We start from the raw sequence: 22909 nt of genomic DNA, 5'->3' as shown, positions 1-22909 counted from the left end.
AGAGAAACATCCAGAATAATGTTTGACCATATCTCTGGGCATCACTGCCCAGCCAAATTGACAAATAAAATTAACCATCACACCAGAAGATGCTGATGCTGTTGGTCTGAGCACTTCTTAGACTGAGACTAATCATTTGAGGTACATGGATGTTGGCAAGTTCACATCATCCATGATCAGTACTCCAGCCCAAAATTGTACTGAGACGTGCTTCCCTAAAATGTAGGCTTTTCTGTTGATCTCAAAGAACTGTTAACATAAACTGGATTTATCTGTAGACAGCTAGTTTATACTATTGGTATTCTTCTGTTGTACCTATTACATTTCCATAAGAATGTTTTCTTTTAGTGAAAACTTTCATATAGAGAACAGAAAAGATATTCCTTGTAAAATAGTACAATCTTAATCCGGCAACTTTGACTCAATCCTGTCAAAAATAGACTTTTAGAGATGCTGAGGTATAGTCTCTGAGATATATAATTGATTTACTTCACTTTTTCAGTCGATTAGTTTATTAAGTGAGAAGAACTAGGTAATGAATTGTTTTGTAATATGGATAATGATTTTCCAATTTATCTCTATGCTGATCTGTTTCCATACACTATGCTGCATTTTCTTAAATCTGAAAGGTAATTCTTATATGAAATATATTCTAGTATTCATTTGTACACTGTTTTCTTATATTTCAGAGTTGGCACCTTTTTAGAAAAAAGAATTACTTCATCACTTACATCTGAAGAAAAGGAATGTAACTTTGAAGATAGAATTTTATTCTCACATGAAATAATACGGTCAGGTACTAGTGAAAGTGAAGATCAAGTAAGTCCCTCTAGTGAAAGTCATGTGCCATCTTCAAATGGAATCAGTTCATCTTTGCCATTGTTTTATTCAGAAGTAGAGGAAATGTGTCTAAGCCATACAGAGCATCCAGACAAAGAATATGAAACAATACAATTTTCCTCCAAGAAATTATTTTCAATGATGAAAACCAACAAAAACAAAAATTCAGGATTTTCTTCTGATCTTAGCTTTTCAGCATCTAGATTCACTGTAGAAAATGAAGATCTAGATGTGGCACCTTGCCCTCTTGCCCACTTATTTCTTTCTAGAGGTCAAGTTAGACTTCTGGAAGAAAATGTGAGAAATAAAATTCCTTCAAAACCCAAAACTAAGTTAGGGAGTAGAACTACTTATCAATGCTCAAGATCTCAAGAGCCCTTGAATCAGAATCAACCTTCTGTTGGAATGGTTATTTCTGTCCAAGCACAGGATTCTTTTCCAGGACAAAATGCTTTTCAGAATCAAGGTCTTCATGAAGTCCAATTTACTAGCCAAGCCCAATATATAAATCATAACCAAGAATCAATTAACAGCCAGCCTGATAGCAAGGCCAGCAACTTTGCCCAGCCTGAAGATGTGATGAAGAAGCCATTTTCTAGCAGCCCACAAGACTCCTTCCAGTCCCAAGATTTGGGTAGGAACAAACATTTTGTTGAAGTTCCATCAATTGTTGAGGCACAATATTCAGTAAAGGGCTTGGAGTCTGATGAACACTTAGGTGAGGACCAACATTCTGTTTGGTTCATAGATTCAAACAAGGTTAAATATTCAATTAAGGGGCAAGACACTATTTTTAAGAATGCTGAATTTCTAGTTTTAACTCTGAGTCCAAATTTGGTTACTGAAGATACGCCACAACTAAGGAGTATAAAACCACAAGGCCATCAACAAACTGTTTCATCAGAATTGAACCAGGATTCTGTATATAGCTCAGTGCCTCTTTTGTCTACCATTAAAGGGAAGAAAAATAGAAGAAAAACACCAGACAGTAAAAGCAAACTCAGTCTTAATGTTCCATCTCTAAAAGCCAAAAAAACACCAACTTCACAAGTATTTCAAATCACAATATGTCACATTTTAAAAAATAGGAATGAGTTAGGATGCAAGAATAACACCGAGAAGAAAGAATTACATGAAAGGAAAGATATATCAGATATAGCTTTGCATCTTATTTCTGTTTCCAAGCTTATTCTGCCTTATGTTAAACATTATTCCAGAAAACAACTAGTGAAAGTCATGCCGGGTTTAATAAAATGTGGACATTTTCTGCAGAAGCAAAATAAGTCACCAGATACAGAGAAAATCGATTATGCCGGTCCTCTTGAGGAGACAGGAATCTCAGGTATTACTAAAAAGGAAAAGGAGTATGACAAAGAAAACAAAGGACTAAAAAACATTTCACCAAAAGTGTTACCTCAGCTAGAACAATCCTTCACGGTCAACACTGTTCAACTAAAAGCACCTTGTTCACTAGTAGAAACAAATGGGAAGAGTAAAGAATCTCTTAAAGACTCAAGTACACAAGCAAAGGGAATTGGTATTACAGAATTTCATGTTCCAAATAGTAAAAAACCATTTGATCTCCATATTCCAAAGCACAAGACATCTTTAGAAGAAGCTATATCAAAACCTATGCAGAAACTTGTTTCCTCTCCCGAAATGGAATTGAACAATAGAATGAAAATACAGGAGGACCTACAAAGTTCAGAGAATTCCCATCTTCAACTTTCAAATGGAGAGGAGTTACCAACGAGTACACCAAAAATGCAAAGGTGCTTTCCAAGGGAAAATACACAGAAACAAAAAGATTTTTTGGAACTTGTTCTGGAGTTGGCAAATGTCCATTTGCTCATTTCCCTAGGAAGCAAAATGCATAAAAGCAGTGAAGAATTAGAAGCCATAAAAATTCAAGTGAGTACAGAAAGTGTAAACCTGAAGGAAAATAAACCATTGATACTTCATATTACAGAAGATAGTGACCTACGTGAAAGTGAAGAACTGGAATGCAACACTGGAAGTAACATAACAAATATGCATGAAGATAAAGAAACGTCTGATGCATTTCACAGCGCCACTTACAATACCATTTCTCAACTACCTGATACAGAAACACATAGCAGATTAAAAGCCAAGGCAGACACATTAAGAATAATAAGGCTCAGTCATTCGGCATCAAAGCAAGAGAAATTACCAGATGAGAAGGAAACACAGAACGCAGAATACATTGATAAGAGCTGTACATTTAAAAAGCCACAACAATGTGATAGAAAGGAACAGGAGAAAGAGGCAAGTTCAGAGCTGACACAAGGCTTCAGGTTCAGCGTACATCTAAAGCAAAAGCCCAAGTATGTCAAATTCGAAATGGAACAGATCAGTTCAGGAAGTAGTAAAGCCCCAAATAAAGAGCAAGAGGTCCAACTACAAACTCTTTCTACACAAACTATTTTGGAGACTAGTCCACGCCCCATGATGGATCCATTTCAAGTTGAGAAGGTGAAGCAAAGCACAGATAGACCTACAGACAGAGAGAGTGCCGGAGATCCAAAGAATCCACTTACAATGCCAGAGAACTTGCCAGTTGGTGAACTTTTAATTGAAACAACAGAGTATAGTGTCCCATTTGGTGGAAACCTCCAAAAGACAATGGATAGTCATATTGTAGAAAAAAAGGAAGATGTAAAAAGATATTTACCTGCAGTTGCCCTGGGGTCTTTCAATAACCACTTGCTTACTTTACCATATTTTAAAAGGCAGGAAATTAAAAAAAAATTATCAGAGACAAAAAGTGTACTCAGTGTCAAATATGTAATTATGAAAGTAAAGAAGCCAGCAATCTCGCTGATGCCTTATATTAATATATGTGGTACTCCAAACCACAGGAAAAAAATGGGAGGCAATTTTGAAATTATAATTAAACAGATACTGCAAGATAAAATTGTGGCAGGTATGCTTCTGAATGTTATTTACCCTCCCATGTCTATTTTGCCGAATACTAGAATGTATAGCAGATTAAATGCAGAGAATCACAGTCATATCAAGCTAGTCCAAGATGAATCCCAAATTGAAAGGGAAGAAAAGTATCCATATTTCATTAATGAGGGAAATGAATCCCAAAACACACTGGATGCTAAATTGCAAGATGAAGTAAAAGGTGTCAAAGAAACTCTACCAAAAGCAGTCCTGCGTGATAGCTGGAACCTTGGACTTGATGCACATCTAGAGAAGGAAATTAGAACAGAGAAAGAAATGCATCAACCAATCCCATTCACAGAAACTATTATTGAGTCTGTTGTTTCTCCCATAATGGAACTATCTCATGTTGAGAATGTGAAGAGTACTCAAAAAACACAAACAGACTGCAAATGCACTGCAGATTCAGAGACGCCTTCTCCAATATCAGGAAAATCACTGACTGGAGACCCTTTAAACCAAACAAGAGAAAGTGATATTCCAAGTAATGGAAGTGATACAAGAGAAATGGGTTACTGTTTTGCAGAAGAAAAGACAGAAATACCAAAAGATTTACCAGCAACTTCGCCAGAGACTTTGAATTATTGCACGCCTGTTTTATCTTGTTCTAAAGTGATGAAAAAGAGAGTAACATTTGCACTCACAACAAGTACAGCGAAGCCCAAATGTGTAAATACAAAGGCTGTGAAGCCATCAATCTCAGAGACAGTCAGTGTCACAAGCCACAGAAAGAAATCAGAATTAGACTTCAGGACTAAGTTTAAAAAGATAAACCAAACTAAAGGATTGGTACCTGAATGTCTAAATACCCTTTGCTCTCCAATGCATAGCAGATTGCAGAGAGAGTTCTGTCTCCCTGCATCTCAATTAAAGCAAGGAGAAACAGCAGATAAGACATATATTGATGTCTTTGCTAAGAATAGTATACCCCATGACAGAGAGGAAAAATTGCAAGATGGAAAGGAAGAGGAACATAAAGTTTTATTAGAAGCAGCGCCATGGCTGAGCCAGCAGCTGGGGTCTGAGGCGGGTCAAATGAAGGAAATCCATCTTGAATCAGACCCAGTGCTGAACTGTTTAATACTGGAGCTACCTATTAATGGACAACGTTTGCAGCACCAAACAGGTTTTAAACAAACTACTTTAGAGACTAGTCTCCAAATGGGTCCTTTAGAAGCTGAAGAACCACAAAAAGCCAACAAAACAGAAAATGACATAAAAGTCCTCGGGGGTCCTAAGATTCCACCTCCCAAAGCTTTACAGGCTCTAGAGAACAGCGATGGCTTAATACTCAATGCATATCAGAAGGATAATGAGCTTGTCACATCAGATGAGGAACTGAACCAACCAGGAAATACAAATATTCAGGTACAACCACAAACACATTTTACACAAACTATTTTGAAGTCTACTTCATGCCCTACATTGGATCAATTTCCATTTGAAAAGGTAGAGAGTCATGTTGGGTTTTCACCTCTAAACTCTGGGGAAGCAAAGGTTGATGAAATCATATTTGATGCAAGAGAAGGTGGTATCTCATCTGATTCTAGCCATCAAAAGGAACAGGCTGGTGGTACTGAAAAGAAAGAGACAGTGATTTTTGATTCCTGCATGCCTGCTTTATCTACACCTAAAACGAAGAGAAACTTAAAACAATTTTCAGACATGAAAACTTTAGTGAATACCAAATGTGGAATTATAAAGGCAAAGAAGCCATCAATTTCATACATGCTCAATATCAAGGCTGGTGCTGGTCCAAAATGTAGAAAAGAACTGAGCTGTAACTTGACAACCAAAATGAAAGAACTGCATCAAGGCAAAAAGGGGGTAGATGAAACATATGCTTTCCTGACTATGACACCTGACATTAACAAGAATGGCAAGGTAGAAACAGAAAAAGACACGCTAAGAGAAAAAAGACTCAGTTCTACACAAGTAAAGCAAGATACATCTCCACATGAAGATAGTATTACTTCACATGACATTAAAGAAACCCGTCTTCAAGATGAAGAGCAAGAAGAAAGGAAACAGGAAGCATTGTTAAAAGTAATTCCACAGCACCTGCAACATTTCACGTTCCGTTCAGGTCAGGGGAAGGATCTTGACTTTCACAAATTAGAAAACCAAGGAAGTAGGAAAATTCTGTTTGTTACCAAACAAGATGTCCCACAGCAACTTCAGCCTGCAGAGCCAGTACAAGGAGAGGAGACAAAGAAATGCCTCCAGACCCAAAATGGCACAATATGTACAGTAAATTCAAAACTTCTTCCTCTAAAATCAGAGGACTCAGTAAACGGTGAAGTTTTAATTGGTGCAATAAAACGTGGTGTACCAACTGATAGGAAATGTATGGGGGAACAGCACAATTCGGGTAAAGGGGAAAAGGCGGAGTTTAATAAAGATCTACAAGCAACTGTCCTGGAGTTACAGACATCACCACATGATGGGGAGGCACAGAAGGCCAATATGACTGACATGGAAAGTGGATCTAGTAATGCAATGAACATGAATGTACAACATGAAAGGGAAGATAAAAATATTCAAAAAATGTTATCAGAATCAGTTCCATGCTATAGTCAACACCTCAGTTTCAGTACACATCAAATGAAAGATCCTGACCCTTGCAAATCAGGATCTGAACCGAAGAGTCCCAAAGGCAGATCTTGGAATTTGTCTCACATAGTGCAAAAAACAAAGCAAGAAACACACTTCAGAGAAACTGTTTTAGAGCCTATTTCTGGATACATGATGAAACAAAGTCCTCATATGCAAGAAGGAATAAAATGTATGGAAGATCTAAAGACTTCATTTCCCAAAACAGGGAAATCAAAGATTGGTTCAATACCACGTGATACCCCTTGGGATGAAAATCCTAGAAGGAAATGGGATAGTTCTATTTCTGAGAAAACTGCATGGAATCAAAAAAACTTACAAACAGTCTTAAAACCTTTAGATTTCTCCAGCCTTATGTCATCTGAATATGAAAGCCGGAGCTATACATTCGAGTTTATAGGCAAGAAAAGTATGAGTCCCAAATGTGTAACTTTGAAGGCAAAGCAACTACGAATTTCACAGTTGTTTAATATCATAAGATATTCTACAGAAAACCACAGAAAGAAAAAGCAACACTGTTTTAAGTACAAGATGAAAGGGAAGCAATGGTACACAAGTATAGGAGAGGCATTACTCAGTGCCACTGAATATGCTAAGAGTCCACCATCCAAATCAATGATTGATAAACTCTTATTCAATACAGCAGCGAGGTGCATTCTATCTAACCGAACACGCCAACAAAATCTGGATGGTCATATTACAGAGGAAAAGGAAGAGGTACAAGAAAATGTAGCTGCAATTTTCCTGGGTCCTTTAGATTTCTTCATGCCTGTTTTATCTGACTCTAAAAACCAGATGAACACAGCACAGTTATCAGAAAAAGAAATGATATTCAATGCCAAATGTTTAACTATGAAGGAAAAGAAGTCGTCAATTTCACAGATACATAAAATCAATAGAGAGTCTACCAGAAAACATAGGAAGAAATTTAAATCCTATTTAAAAACTGTATCCAACAGAATGCGCCAAGAAAATCATGGTCATATTACAGAGGAAGAGGAAGAAGTACAAGAAAACTCAGCTGCAACTTTCTTGGGTCCTTTAGATTTCTTCATGCCTATTTTATCTGACTCTAAAAACCAGATAAACACAATACAGTTATCAGAAAGGAAAATTATATTGAATCCCAAATGTTTAACTATGAAGGAAAAGAAACCACCAATTTCACAGATACATAAAATCAATAGGCAGGTTACTACAAAACATAGGAAGAAACTTGAATCCAATTTAAAAACCCAACTGAAAGCAATGTGGCAAGGTGAAAATGTGGCTGATGCATTTCCAAATACAATTTCCTTCACTCCAGATTCCTCTGACATTAAAAGGCAAAGTGGATTCCAAACAGAGATAGACATGAGAATATCAGGGTTAAGTCACACACAACCAACACAAATAGAGTCACTAGCTGAAGGGATAGCAAGGTATTCTGATTCCATTGACAAGAGAAGGACTTCCAACTTGGTAAAGGGAGCAAAACTACATAATAGAGAAAGTGGGGAAGAGAAGCAAGAACATCTTACAGAAATGGATCCATTCTATGCAGAAAACTTCATGGCAAATACATATCTTAGAAAGGATCGTCATCTTGGTAAATCAGAAGATGTGCTTTTGGGAGAAACTTTTTTCTCAAAAAGTCAGATTTACAAAGGGAATTCAGAAAAAAATGTAAAAATAGAAAAAAACAAAAATGGAAAAGAAAGTCTCAAAGTTGGGCTCCCAAGGATGGAGAAATCAGATAATTGTGCAGAACTGAGTGAGGCAACAGATGATGCCATATCAAATAAATATGATAAACAGAACATTGGCCATTCTGTTTTAAAAGAAAATGCTTTCTGTAATTTGGTAGCAATTGTCCCAGATTCCGTTGGCAGGCATTCACCTGCTTCAGAAGAAATGAAAAGACAGAATGGCAGCCTTAAAATGGCTGACAGGTCAAGTCCCCAAGGTAGACCTTTGCAGGCAAAGCAATCAGCAGTTTCACAATCACCTGATACTGCAGGTTATGCTGTTGTAAGCATTAATAAGGAGCAGAAACAGAACTTTAAAGCCCAGAAGACAGAAGCAGAAGTTGATTTAATAGATCAAGAAGCAAAGATAAATGTTGCAGAAGAGTTTAATCCAGAATCTGTTTTTTTCTCTAAGATACATCCACTTCAAATTGAAAACAAGAAAGAACTTAAAACTGCAGACTGGAAAACAAGGGCAGATCCCAAGACACTTGTCCTGCAAAAGAAACAGCAAGAGCTGTGTGTCTCAGGAACTATCTGGAGTTTTCCTAATCCCTACACATCTATTTTTCCTAAAATCATAAGACATAAAGATAAGGCAAAGACAGCAGATGTGGGAAGTACTATGCATACCAAACAGATAAAATTGAAGACAAACAGAATACCAGTTTCCCAGCTGCTTGAGTATGGTACTGCAAGCAATGAAAAAGAACTGAGAGGTAACATCCAGCAGCAGAAGTCATTCCAGCTGAGTAAAAATGCAGTACATCGAGTTCTAAAGGCTGTTTATGACTCTGGATACTACGTGTCTAGCATTAAAAAACTTACAGAAGTAAAAATGGAGAAAGACAAGCCAAAAGACAGGATATGCATTCTTCCACAGCCGAAGCTGGAGAAACCACTAAAAGCAATGCAAAGGTCATTGTCAGGTTGTACTGATATGTCCAGAATTCTTAGAAAACAGGAACAAGATATTAGAGAAAAGGAACAAAAACACCAAAGCATTTCAGAAGACATATCCCAATACTATAATGGACCATTAAGGATTAGTTCACAACAAATCAATTACAGTAGTTTCGATGCCCCACGAATTAGAACAGATGAAGAACTTGAATTCCTCATTGCACAAAGAGCAAAGGAAAAAGATGTGCGCATTGCCAAACATTCAGTTTCAATTCCATGGGACAGAGAAGGATCAAAGAGACTAGATACTCCACTAAACTCAAAAGGACAGAATATATTTTTTACAGAGTTGGATACTTCTCAACAGAAGACTTGCCAGGAGCAAGAATTGCTGAAACAAGCAGATGTTTCTATGACAAACCTGGGGTCTATGGCCTGCCCCATTATGGAACCTCTTCATTTGGAAAACATAGGAAAGGTAGCTGAGGAAGAAGATGTGTACATTAATAGAAAAATTAGTTCACATGTATTGGGAAAAGAAGGATTAAAGGAAACTGATATATTTGTAGGGTCTGAAGGACAGAAATTTCTTTGTACAAATTCAGAGGTACAGCACAAAGTGCCTGCAGTGCAGAAAGAACAGGTGAATCCAGATCATGTTCCTGAAAGTATTCTGGATTCTGAATCTTTCCTCAGTAAGGACCCTCTTCACTTAAAACAGGCAGTGAATACAACAAGAAAAGAAAATGTTACCATTTCTGAAAGTTTCAATGAAAATCTTTGGGGAAAAGAGCAATCAAAGTTGGATATTACATTAAAATCAAATAGACAGAAAATGGACTTTTCCAAAAAATTGAGGATGAAGCATCTAAGTAATTATTATCAGAATAAAGAGAATATTCTGGAATCTGTTTTCCCTTGCATATTTCATCAACTTCATATTGAAAATTCCAAGAAAGAAGGCTCAGCAGAAGAAATCATGAGTTCAAAAGTTTTAAGCCCCGTGGTAGAGAAAGCATCACACGAAGTAGGTATTCTGGTGGATCAACCTCCATGTTCAGAAGGAATATATTTGAATATTAAAGGAAGAAAAGAACATCCACAAGAAAGTACACACAAGGCTTTTCCAGCATCTGTTTCTCACTCTCTAATGGACGTACTTCAGATCAAGTCACCAAAGGTAAAGAAAGCATTAAAGGCAATCAATAGTTTAGGGTACCACACTTCAAATACAAAAGGAATTGGCTTGCTTTTTCCAAGACAGGCAGAAAAGGAAGAAAAATGTACATACAAGGCTCTTCCAAAGCCTGCATCTCACTCCAAAACAGATCTATTTCAGTTCAGTGCATCTATGCAACAAGAGAAATTAGATGCTATGGATATTCCACATTATGACTATTTAACTTCACAGACTAGAGAAGCAGTAAAACAAATGGATGCCATAGTTGGATATACTCAAAACAGTAAAAAAAGACAAGCCTTGCTCAAAACAGGCCAAAAATGGCAGTACCTACTAATTTCCTATGAGAACTTTTGGGAGCATATATCTTGCCCTCAAAAGAATCCCTGTCTCCTGCAACATTTAATACCTCAGGAAAATGAAGCATTATCAGAAGGAGGTAATTTATCAAGCTGGACACCAGGACTAGACTTGTTTTCTGAAGATCAGCTACGCGCTATAATTAAGAATAGACTAGAATGGATTGTGCCCTTGATTACTCCAAGGCAGATGAAAAAACAAGATTCAATGCTGCCTTTAGGATCATACCATAAAACTATAAAATATGCAAGTATCTTATTTCCAAAAGGAATGAAATCATCAGATGGGGTACAGGTCTTTGATTTAATATCAAATAATAGCTCACCGAAGTTAAGACTTGGGAAAAAGATAGAAACACAAAAGGCAAATGAAAAGGTACAAAAAGAAGTATGTCTGCCTGTAACATTACATTCTCTTTCTGCATCCATGCCTATTTTGCAAGAAAGTAAAGGACAGAAGGATAGCATAGAACAAGTTATTAGGAAAGGCGTGATATGCCACAAAAGAAGAACTTCGAAATTGAAGAAATCAGTATTTTCACACATACTCAATACCAGTGACTGTGGTGCCTCAAGTAACAGACTAGAAATGCAGTGGAACATGACAGACAAAATGGTCAGTGTGAAACATAGAATGAGTGAACTAGATTTGGTTGCAGCAAAAATATGTGAGTCTATTCCTTCTTTACCTCACTTCAAATTGAATAAAGAGATAATTGATGGGGTGATCTCAAGTAATGTTAAAAGTACAAAACAACATATATCACAGGGAGAGAAGAAGGATAGAGTAAAAGCAATGGATATGAAAAGAATAAAAAGCCCTAACATCATTTTGAAGCCAAGGAAGTCATTACTGTCACATATACTCAGTATAAAGGAATTTCCTTTGCTGTTGGACATTATAAAACAAGAGGACAAGATGCAAGACGGTAAAGGTAAATCAAGAATGAAACTGACAAACTTGTGTACTTCTTTACCATCTCTATCACATAGTAATTCAAATTCAAGAACAAAAGCAGGTAAGGATAAGTCAGGAACTCCAAAGGGCTGCCTTCCACCACTAAAGCTCCAGGCATCATCAAATGTCAGAAGAGTATCATCTGCAGAGTCAATTAATAGAGAGAGTTTAAGTAATGTAATAGAATCAAAGTGTTTTCCACAGAAAAAGAAGGAAGATAGAGAAAATACAGTAGATGTGAAAGATATAATGGGCCTCATATGTATCACTTTGAAAGGAAAGAAATCACCTTTTAGACATTTACTGCATGGAAAAGAACCACAACAGAGCAATAAAAAACTAGAGAAAATGACGCAGGAAGATGAAAGTAATCTAAATGTAGTTCAGAACAAACTCTGTGCTTCTATTCTTTCTCCACCTCACTTGGAATGGAATCCTAGAATAAAAGAGGTATACATGAGAGGAATAACAAGATTCCGTCTTTCATCATCAACACAGCAGGAATTATCAGATATAATGGAAAAATGTGAGCAGCCAACTGATGATAGTTTAAGCAGTATCGAAAAAGCAAAACATATGCCGCAGAAAGACAAAGACAGAGTGGAAAAGGCTTTGGAAAAAATCATGCATTCCAAAAGAATAGCTTTGGAGTTGAAGCAGCCTTCAATATTCCAAGAATTAGAGTTGAACATGAAAGAAAAAGGAGGAAAGATTCAGGAAGATAAACAAGTTGAGATTTGGAGCAAACCTTTTGCTTCTATCTCTTTTCTACCTTACTTTAAAGTGAGCAAAATAGAAGGAGAGGAAGCCATGGGAATAAAAATGAGATCCTCTTTTTCACAAGCAAATCTCCAAGAGTCATCAGATACAGAGAAAATAGCATATGAAAAGTGTATTTCTGAAAATATCTCAAACAGTGTAAAAAAGGCCCTAGAATCTATATTGCAAAAAGAACAGGAGAGGCGAAAAATGGAAAAAATTAGGGCTTTGAAGAAAATGAAATCATCAATTTCACAGGGAATTCAGTTGGACATCAAAGAGCAAGAGAAAAAGATAGAACATATTAAAGGTGAACCAAGTGTGCTTCTGACAAATGCCTCTGCTTCCATCCCTTCTCCTTCTCATTTACAACTGGATACAAGGAGAGAAAAAGCAGAGTATGTCACTGAAATAACAAGATACTATCTTCCAGAACTATCACACCAAAAATCATCAGAGGCAGGGGAAAAACCAGATGGAGTGGCCAGTAAGGGTGATATCACAATCGAAGTACAAAAAGCAAAATACTACATGCAACAGAAAGAAGAGGATGAAGTAAAAATATCAGCTAAGAAAGACACAATGCATCCAGAAGACAAAGGTCTGAAAGGAAAGAAGGCACTTTCACAGGACCTACCACTGAATACTAAAGAGCCAGGGAAAATGGATCAAGAAGCTCAGGAGCAAGGGAAAGAGGACAGAGAAGGTGAGGAGCAAGGGAAAGAGGACAGAAGAGGTGCAGGACAAGAAATGGTTGATAGAGAAGACAAAGAGCAAGGGAAAATGGATCACGAAGTTGAAGAGCAACAGAAAGCAGATGGGGTAGGCATAGAGCAAGGGAAAATGGATGGAGACAAGAGTGAACAGGAAACAGTTCTATTCCTATATTTGCCTTCCAATTCTTCTCTAACCCATTATAAATTGGACACAAGAATAGAAGGAGAGGAAGACCAACGAGGAATAATCAGACCTGGTATTTTACAACCAAGGCACCAGAAATCATCAGACACAGGGGAAAAAGCAAATGGGGTGCCCAGTGAGGGTGATATCGCAAGTGAAGTACAAAAAGCAAAAGATTACATGCAACAGAAAGAAGAGGATGAAGTAAAAATATCAGCTGAGAAAGACTTAATGCATCCAGAAGACAAAGATCTGAAAGGAAAGAAGGCACTTTCACAGAACCTACCACTGAATCCTAAAGAGCCAGGGAAAAGGGATGGAGAAGGCCAGGAGCAAGGGAAAGAGGACGGAGAAGGTGAGGAGCAAGGGAAAAGGGATGGAGAAACTGAAGAGCAACAGCAAGCAGATGGAGTATGCACAGAGCAAGGGAAAAGGGATGGACACAAGAGTAAACAGGAAACAGTTCTCTTCCTACATTTGCCTTCTGAGTCTTCTCTAACTTGTTATGAATTGAACACAAGAAAAGAAGGAGAGGAAGACTTACAAGGAATAACAAAATCTGCTACTTTGCAACTAAGGCAGCAGAAATCATTTGATGCAGGGAAAATAGCACATACAAAGTCTTTTGGGGTGGATAGCTCAAATGACATAAAAACAGTACAAGAATACAAGCCACAGAAAGAAGTAGATAGAGGAAAAACAGTAAGTGTGGATTATATAATGCAACCTGAAGGCACAATTTTTGAGGCAGAGCAATTATCACTTCCACATACACTCAATATTCCTCACAGCAATGGCTCAAAAACTAGAGAAGTACCAACAAACATTAAAGAAAAATTGAGACAGGTACAGGAAAGAAAAAGTGAACTAAATGCGTTTCTGACAATACCTTCTCTACCTCACTGTAAATTAGACAAAGGAACAGCAGGCAAAAAAGAAGAACAAGGAGTAACAAGATCTTTTCTTCCACCCTCCTGGCACATAGAATCATCAGATACAGGGAAATTAAAATATACATTGTCATATTTGAATGATATCACAGGTGATTCAAAAAGAACAAAATACATGGCCCAGATCCAAAAGGATAAAGTAAATATTTCAGAGAAAAGTGTAATGCATCCCAAGTACATAGCTGTGAAGGCAGAGAAATCACCCCTTTCCCATATACTAAAAACAAAGGAACTGCAGGTGAACATCAGTCAACAAGGGGAAAAGGCACAAGAAGGTGAGGTGGAAATAGTTGTGCTTCTGAGCAAAACTTGTCCTTTTGTTACTTCTTCAGCTTTCCTTGAGTTAGACTCAATAAAAGAAGAGGAAGGCGAACCAGGAATAACAAGAAGCTTTATGCCACATCTTGAGATCCAGGAATCATTGCCTTCAGGGCAAACAGCACCTACAAAGCCAACAGAGAGCCTTGTAAAGAAAGAGAAACAACTCCTCCCACAGAAAGAAGACAGAGTACAAACAGTATCCATGCATGGCCTAATGCACCCCAATGGTGCCGTTTTCAAGGCAAAGACATCAGCACCTCCACAAGTGTTCAGCATCACTGAGCACAGTCCTCTGAGCAAGAGAAAGGAGCCACAGTGGGGCATGAAAGAGAGAGCAGGACAGAAGCAGGACAGGACAGGACATCCTCATGTGATTCTGACAAAAACTCATCCGTTCATGCCTTCTCTCTCTCACCACAGATTCTCTCCTTTACAACTAAAGCTTCCTATATCATCAGGTGCAGGAAAAAGCAGACGTGCAAATTCAAATGAAGGTATTAGCTCACATAAAGTAATACTAAAAGCAAATCAACAAATGCCATATAAAGAGGCAAAGGACAGAGTAAAAATAGAAGGCAGGGAAGGTAGAATACTCCCCAAAAGGATACATTTGAGAGCAGAGGCATTCCCACTTGCACTTCTATGCAATGGAAAGAACTACTCTTTGCACATTGAAGAGCAAGGGGAAGGAGTACAGGAAAGCAAAAAGGAACCTGGAGTGGTTCCGAGGAAACCTTCTTCATTCCCTTCTCCTCCATTTTACCTGAATTGTGACACTAGAAGGAATGAAAACGAAGTCACATTAGGAAAAACACAATTCAGTTTCCCACCACTGAAGATTCAGGATTCATCAGATTCAGGCAAAAAAGCATATACTAAGTCACTGCATGGTTACACATTAAGTAACTCAAAAGGACCAGTGCAACCCATAGCACAGGGAGAAGAGAAAGGTGAACTCAGAATAGATAAGGAAGACAAAATGCTCCCCAAATGTACAGACCTGAAGGCAAAGCAATTACTACTCTCAGATATACTCAATACCAAAAAATGGCAGTGGAAAAGTAAAGAACAAAAGAGAAAGATTCAGGAAGATAAAAATAAGCAAGTTACAGGTCTGACAAGCATTAATACTTCTTTACTTATTCCACCATATCTTAAGTTTGATACAACAGAAGGACAGGAGAACGTGATAAGAATTGCAAAAGTGTCTCTCCCACAGTCACGGTCCAAAGAATCATCAGATGCAGGGAGAATAGCATGTCCAGAAGCAACCCATGGAGAACTTTCAAGTGATGTAAATCAATTACAAGCACACCTGCTACAGAAACAAGAGAAGGATAGAGAAAAAGTTGCGGATATGACCAGTGTACTGGATCCCAACAAAATGTATTTGAAGGCAAAGAAATTGCTTGTCTCACCTACACACAGTTTAAGTGATCTTCAGTGGAAAACTAGAGAGCAAGAGGAGGAAAAGTTCCAGAAAGTTAAAAGTGGGCCAGGTGTCATGTTGTCTAAGAGTCCTTCTAGATCCTCCCCACTTCACCTTAACTTGAATACTGGGTTCCAGGAGGAAAGCATACCGATATTAACAAGATCCTCTTTTCCCCCAGTAAAACTCCAGGTATCACCAGATACTGAGGAAGGCACATATATAAGGCTAATTGCTGGTGATATTTTAATCTATCTACAAAAAGGAAAACATGTGTCACAGAACAAGGAAGAGGATGACGTGCAAATAGTAAGCATCGTAATATTCCCCAAACATCAGGAAGAGAAGATGCAGGAATGTGAATGTGAACCAGGTGTGGTTCTGACCAAATCTACTTCATTGCCATCTCTATCTCAACTAGAATTGGATAAAGAAACACATTTAGATAATGAAATGCTAAGGCTCAAAAGAACTATTTTGCAGAGAACATCACACATAGGGGAGACTGTACATAGAGAGTCCGTTGTTGATGATATCTCAAAAGATGTTAAAAATGAAAAGCAACATATCCCTCAGAAAGAAGAGAGGAACCAAGAAAAAATAATCGATACAAGAGACAAAGATATAACTTTGAAGTCAAAGAAGTCACCTCGTTCCTGTAGACTCCACAGAATAGAACTGCACATGAACATTGGAGGGCAAGGACGAAAGGAACATGAAGGTCAAGATAAACCACCAGGTATGATTCAAAGAAAAATGTGCATACTCTTTTCCAAACCTTTGCCATCTAACCTTAAACTGGAGAGAGCTACGCATGCAGATGAAGAAAGGCTTGGAGGTAAGACATCCTTTTTACTTCCACTAATGCCATCAGCATTACCAGATACAGAGAAAACAGCAGATGCAGAGGCAAGGAGTAGTGATGTAAGAAAAGGAAAACCACATAGGACGCAGAAAGAAAACAGGCATGAAGTGAAAACGATAGATATGAGGGTCAGGATACACTGCCAAGAGACAAGGATTTCACCAATATCACATATCCTTAATGCAAAGGAATTAGTGTTGAATATTAGCAAACTGGAGAAAAAAGTACACAAAGATAAAGATGAAGCATGTGTGGTTCTGTCAAGGACTTTTCTTTCTACACCGTCAGCACCTCCTCTTTATCTGGATTCAGGGAACAAAACAGACAAAGACACTCCAGGAATTACAGGATCATCTTGTCCACAGCGAACTCTCCATGTACCCTCAAATACCCAGAAAATAACAAATAGAGACTCAGTTGAAGGCGATGATAAAAACGTTGTTAAGCAAGCAGAACAGTATGTGCCCCGCCCAGAGGCAGAGCAACAGTTGACCTCAAACTTCATGATCGGCGTCCAGCAAAGGAACCAACCTTCACGAGTCAGATCAGAAGGAGATTTGAATCAGTTAGTTTTAAATTCACAGGATGAGGACATTTATTTCACAGGGTTTGGTACCATAAGAAGTGGGAAAAAGCTGGAATGGCTCTTTACAGGGAAAAAGGCTCAGCCCGAAAAATACAAAACAGAAACTTTTACTGCGTTTCTTTCCTATCCCACAATGGATGCAACTAAAATGGGAGGTCTGGAAGAAGACACTGAAATAATGGATAACTTAAACCATAAAATCAGTCCTAAGGCTTCAGTTTCACTGATAAGGAAAATATCTAAGGAACTGTATGTCACACTTGGCACTCCTGCAAGTTCAAAAGGATTTTCTGTTTCAGAGAGATATGCTCACCAGCAAGAAACTTCATCAAAAGTATCTCCAGAACTTGCAGGTTCATGTAAATTTGATAAGCCAAAGGAAGATGTACAAAGTAATGATAGAATCAGCAAAATGTTTTCTCCCAAAGTGTTAGCACCACAGACAAAGGGATCACTCAAAAAAATAAGTATCGTCACCAACTGGAATGCCCCCCAAAATATAGAAGAACAAGATATTGTCATGAAAAAGCAAGTGATCCGACAGTGTGAACATGGGCACAAGACCAGGCCGAATGCTATCCTTTCTAAGTTTCCCCTTCAAAGTGGAAAGCAGAAGACACCATCGGAAACAGATGTGGACAAGAAAACAACAGCGCACCTCAGCCTACAGATGCTACCAGGAATACACATGGATATGACAGAGATTGACCCTGCAAAAGGAGGAAAGGAGCAGGCATTGCTCATTTCAGAACAAGAGGAAGGTGTTCTGGAATTGCTTCTGAAGTCCCTATTCCCTCCCTGGACTTTTCGATTTCAATCAGGGGATCTGGAGGAAAAAGATCAAACAGACGCAAACACCAATATAAATCTAGAGCAGAAAAAATTAGAAATGGACAATGATAGTACTGTGAATCAGAAAGAAGGGAAATTAAAAATAGGCGCAAACAGAGCTTTACATCTGCAAGAAGAGAAAACAGAGATGCACAAGGCCAGGACTGCCAATCTGGAGAAGGAGAGAGGAAGAATGGACACAAGCAGTAGTGCACACCTGTATCTTCCATCTCTAAAGGCAGAGGAATCTCAAATGAAGACTCAGGTCACCACTCATAGGGAGAACAGCCGCCTAATCATGCAAAAGCAGAAAAAAGAACTAGAAGCATCTAATGCAAAACAGAGCATTCAACAACAAAAATTATTTCAAAGAAATGTTCTGGATTCATTTTATTCATATGTTCCTCTTCCTCCCAAATGTAAAGACCAGAAAGGCAGATTAACAATAAGAGATCTGAAAAGAGAATTGAGCACCAAATGTTTAACTATGAAAATCCAGAATCATCCAATTCCACAGATGCTTAATATCACAGGGCGTGGTACACCAAGCAATAGAAAGAAATTAGAGTATGATGTTAAGTTAAAGAACATAGTTTCATGGAGTAAAGATGTCTCAGGAATATTTATCAGAAGTCTTTCTATTTCCATCATGCGTTCACCTCACACTGACTCTAAGACAAACCTAGAAAGAGAAAAGAGAATCTGTCTTCCTAAATTCCAGGAAAAATCACCAAACACTAGTGAAATGTCTAAGAGAGACACTTTAACAATTGTAAAAGGGGAAAAGAATTTTACAAACACAGTTCCACAAGATCCCCAGCCCTTTGCAGTGGACAAACAACAAATGCAGAAACTTCCTAATGTCAAATCAGAAGCAAACCTCAGAAGTGAAATGAATAAAAAATACTTAAAGCCACAAACAAAAGAACGAATTGTTCCAGGGCATGATGTCTCAAGGATCATTAAAAAACCAGACTTACGTATCATCAAGCAGGAAGAAAAGATTCTAAAATGCATTCTGACACCCACAGAGTGTCCATCTATGCTTGAAGATCCAAAGTTACCCAAGCAAAGGGATCAGAGTGAACCAGTATGGGACATGACCACACAAAAGTTTCAGCAACAAAAAGCTTTCCCAGGAACTGTGCCCATATCGCCTCAAGTTAAAAGTAGCGAAGTCAAAATAGTTGCAGACAGTACAAATGCAGAACATTTACTTCCCATTTGTGAAGCAACCAAAGCTATCTCTGAATCCCAGGTTAAAAATATGATCCAAGACAAAGTTTCTTCTGATAAACTGGATAACATACAAGCCTATAAGCCTGACAACTTGAAGTCACCACTTTTTCCAGAGGGTCCAGATACAATATCAACAGCAATATGTCCCAAAATGCAGCACAAATCCCTTTTAGAACAGTTTACTCCCAAAGAAAAAAATAAGCTTACTAGTCATTTAGAGTCAAAAGCACTTGAAATACAACTGAATCTGATACCAGAGATGGCAAGAAAATCTTTACAAATGTTCAACTTTTATCCAAAAGGGACTATTTCAAAAGATAACAGTTGGAGGTTCTATTCGAGACATAAAACAATGAGCTTTATGTCTCTAGAAGGGACTGATACCATAGAACCTAATTCAAAACATAAATACCAAGAAGATTCACCTCTTGTCAGCAATATGAAGACACTGATTGTTGATGTTTCAAGTGGCGGTGAGGAGACAATCACAAAGCTACAGAGTATTAATAAGCTAGAAAATGGAACATCTTCAGTGATTTCTGCTGGTGAGATGCTATTGCCTCATACCCTCCAAAACCACTCAGTAAAAGAAAAAGGCAAACTCCTCATGCACTTTTCTGTGAAAACATTGGAGATACAAATGAAAGCCTTTCCCAGAATTGTAAGAGAATCTTATGCAATGACCAGTGCTCATGAGAGAAAGAAACCCTTATCTAACTGTATTCATCCTGGTTTCACAGGACCAAAACGACAAAACAGAATTTTGTTACTTTTTGAGGAAAAATCTCTCCATCAAATAGATCTTGATTTACAATACAAATACCTTCGTTTTCTCCTGGGGCTTCCTGTTGGAAGTATGTTCCCTAAGCCAAATGTACTTCCCAAACATACTAAGTTAAACACAATTGCAATGTGTAAAAACGTAGATGCTAGTGGAGAAAGTGGTAGTCTTTCCATTGATACAGAACAGTTAGAACAACATATTTCTTTCAAAAAGCAAAGTCCCCATGAAAACTCATCACTCATCAGAAAATTCCCAGAGCCAACCCTTGTGTATGCTTCTGACCGTGATCTGCCCAGCCCGAGGAAGAAAGATACTCAAGTTCTTTCAGAGTCAGAATTCCATGTGACTCCAGAAAAAAACAAACAATATCATGTATGGTTTCAAGAAAGAAATACATGTGAATCTGTTGATTTAAGGACCCAGAGAAATACCACTGGTTCAGCTGTTTCATATGAAACTCAGATTTCTGAAGATTTTGTTGATATTCAGACAGATATTGAGAGTCCAGCTGACTTGGACAAATGTTCATGTCTTGAAGTAAGTGAGAGTGAGGAATGTATGTTTCTGGAAGCCAACTCTTATTTAAGTCAGGAATCAGAAAACATTCTATTTGAATTACAGACAGGCATTCCTTTGGAAAATCTGTACAAAATCACAACTGATTTGAAATCATTTTACAGTGAAGATTCAGGTTCCCATTGTATTAGAGAGTGCAGAAAGGAAACCTTAATTATTACACCACCTTCCTGTAAGTCCCACAAAAGCAGGAAATATAGATCATCTTCCAAAATGAAATCTCCTGACTGGTTGTGTCATAGTTCGTCAAATACTGTGGAAATTCAGTCTAGGTCATCTAGTGTATCATTCAGTGAAGAGAAGATTTCATGGACTACCAAGAGCAGAACAAGTTACTCTTCAGCTCCCTTAACTGAATCAAATATTAAATCACATCTTGCAAAAAACCAAGGCAAGTCTCACATGCACCCAGAAAGCCAAAAAAGAAAGAAGGCCAGATCTGATTTATTTAGGAAGAACAACAGTCATTGGGACCACGATTACAGTTGTACACACAGTAAAGAGAAACGTGACAGAAAGAAGAGAGCGTATGATTATGAGTCAGAAAGATTGGATTGTTTCCAAAGCAAACATAAATCAGCATCAAAACCTCATCATGACAATATCAACTTCTATTCTGAAAGAAAACAAAACCGGCCTTTTTTTTTTGCCTGTGTACCAGCAGACTCACTGGAGGTTGTACCCAAAACCATTCGCTGGACAATTCCTCCTGACATCTTAAGGAAAAGAAACTTCAGAATTCCCCTAGTGGCAAAGATTTCAAGTTCTTGGAATATATGGAGTTCTTCCAAAAAGTTGTTGGGGTCGCTCTCGGGGTCCCTTACTACGGTTTTTCACAGCTGACATTACCATAGCTAAACTACTCTGAAGTGGACAGCTGGTCCCTATTGTGATATTCTGTGAAAAATAAAATCATATAACGTCCAATGGCTTCCTCATGAAGTGTTTTTATATAAAGATAGAAAGTAATCCAATCTTCCAGTGATAGATTGAAATTTGTTATTTATCATTAGCAATTTAGAAAGTTCAGGCACTTTTGCTGATTCTGGCAATTTTGCATACCATTTCATCAGGAACCACTAGACTTCATCAGAAAGGGATACATCAGATATGGTAAGGTGCAAACCAATAGGCTGGGATGCATAAAATGTGTGACCTCACATACAGATGTCCTTGCTGCTGGTGGTATTGGTATGGGTTTATACTGCGCAAACACAAAAACTCTGGTGAACCTTATGTCATGCAATTCCCATTAAAAAAGAAAGACTGGTAAATGGATAGTTCATGCTCTGCTCTTTTGAGTATATTCTTGACAGAAGGGAACATCCTTTTTGACTAGATGCTGTACAGAAAGATTTACCCACTTATAGTTGTACACACCTGATGAAAAGAAGCCTTTTTCTGCCTACCAGTTTCTCATACTGTACATTTCAAGCCCTGTTTCTCTTCTCTTTGCACAATCCTTTGGTCCTGGACACTGTAGGAGGCTTTCATGTTGGGATGTAGCCCCTGACTTTGCACCCTTATTTCACCACCTAGGATATGTCCTTTAAAGTGGGCAGAAGGATTCCTGAAAGTTATTCCTACACTTTGACAGAAGTATATATCCAAGTGAATGTCAATCACAAAAATATATAACCCAGTCTAAACGCACCCTAACTCAACTTCCCCTAAATCCAGTCCCCAAAATATTGGTAACCTATCCAATCTCACTGACTTGAAGTCAGATGTGATGGAGGTTAAGTCAAAGTGGAAATAACATTTTTAACTAATTGCAGTAAACCTGTCTTACTTTTACAAATCTTTGGGGCCCTGAAGCTCAAGCTTTTTCAGCTTTTATAGTATATCTGCTTATGCAGATAACATCAATTATTTTCCATATTGTAAGCAACAAATTCAGTCAACCATATACCACGCCTTGTCCTGGGTACTGAACATAACAAAAATTAACAAAGCACAATCTTAAATTTTTTTTTAATTTTAATTATTATGAGTACATATTGGCTGTACATATTTGTGGGGTTGATGTGATATTATGATACAAGCATACAATGTGTAATGATCAAATCAGGGTAATTAGGGTAACTGTTACCTCAAGCATTTACTATTTTTTAAACTA

General features: G+C 37.8%; 1 protein-coding gene across 2 annotated transcripts in view; it reads left to right on the top strand.

The window, feature by feature from the left end:
* The window catches only part of CCDC168 (coiled-coil domain containing 168), a 29991-nt gene extending 8274 nt beyond the window's left edge, over positions 1 to 21717 (top strand). Inside the window, exons 4-5 of one of the 2 annotated variants that reach the window (XM_054529202.1) lie at positions 690 to 1558; positions 1688 to 21715. In XM_054529202.1, the coding sequence (XP_054385177.1) occupies positions 690 to 1558; positions 1688 to 21633 (20815 nt within the window). In that variant the 3' untranslated portion in view covers positions 21634 to 21715. Of the gene's footprint in view, positions 1 to 689 lie in introns of both variants that reach the window. The other variant, XM_009248766.3, reaches the window with a different exon arrangement.
* The last annotated feature ends 1192 nt before the right edge of the window (positions 21718 to 22909 follow it).

Source organism: Pongo abelii, chromosome 14 (assembly GCF_028885655.2).
Source record: "Pongo abelii isolate AG06213 chromosome 14, NHGRI_mPonAbe1-v2.0_pri, whole genome shotgun sequence".
Taxonomy (NCBI): Eukaryota; Metazoa; Chordata; class Mammalia; order Primates; family Hominidae; genus Pongo; species Pongo abelii.
The sequence above is the reverse complement of the archived record's forward strand: the minus strand, read 5'-3'. Positions and strand labels throughout refer to the sequence as shown.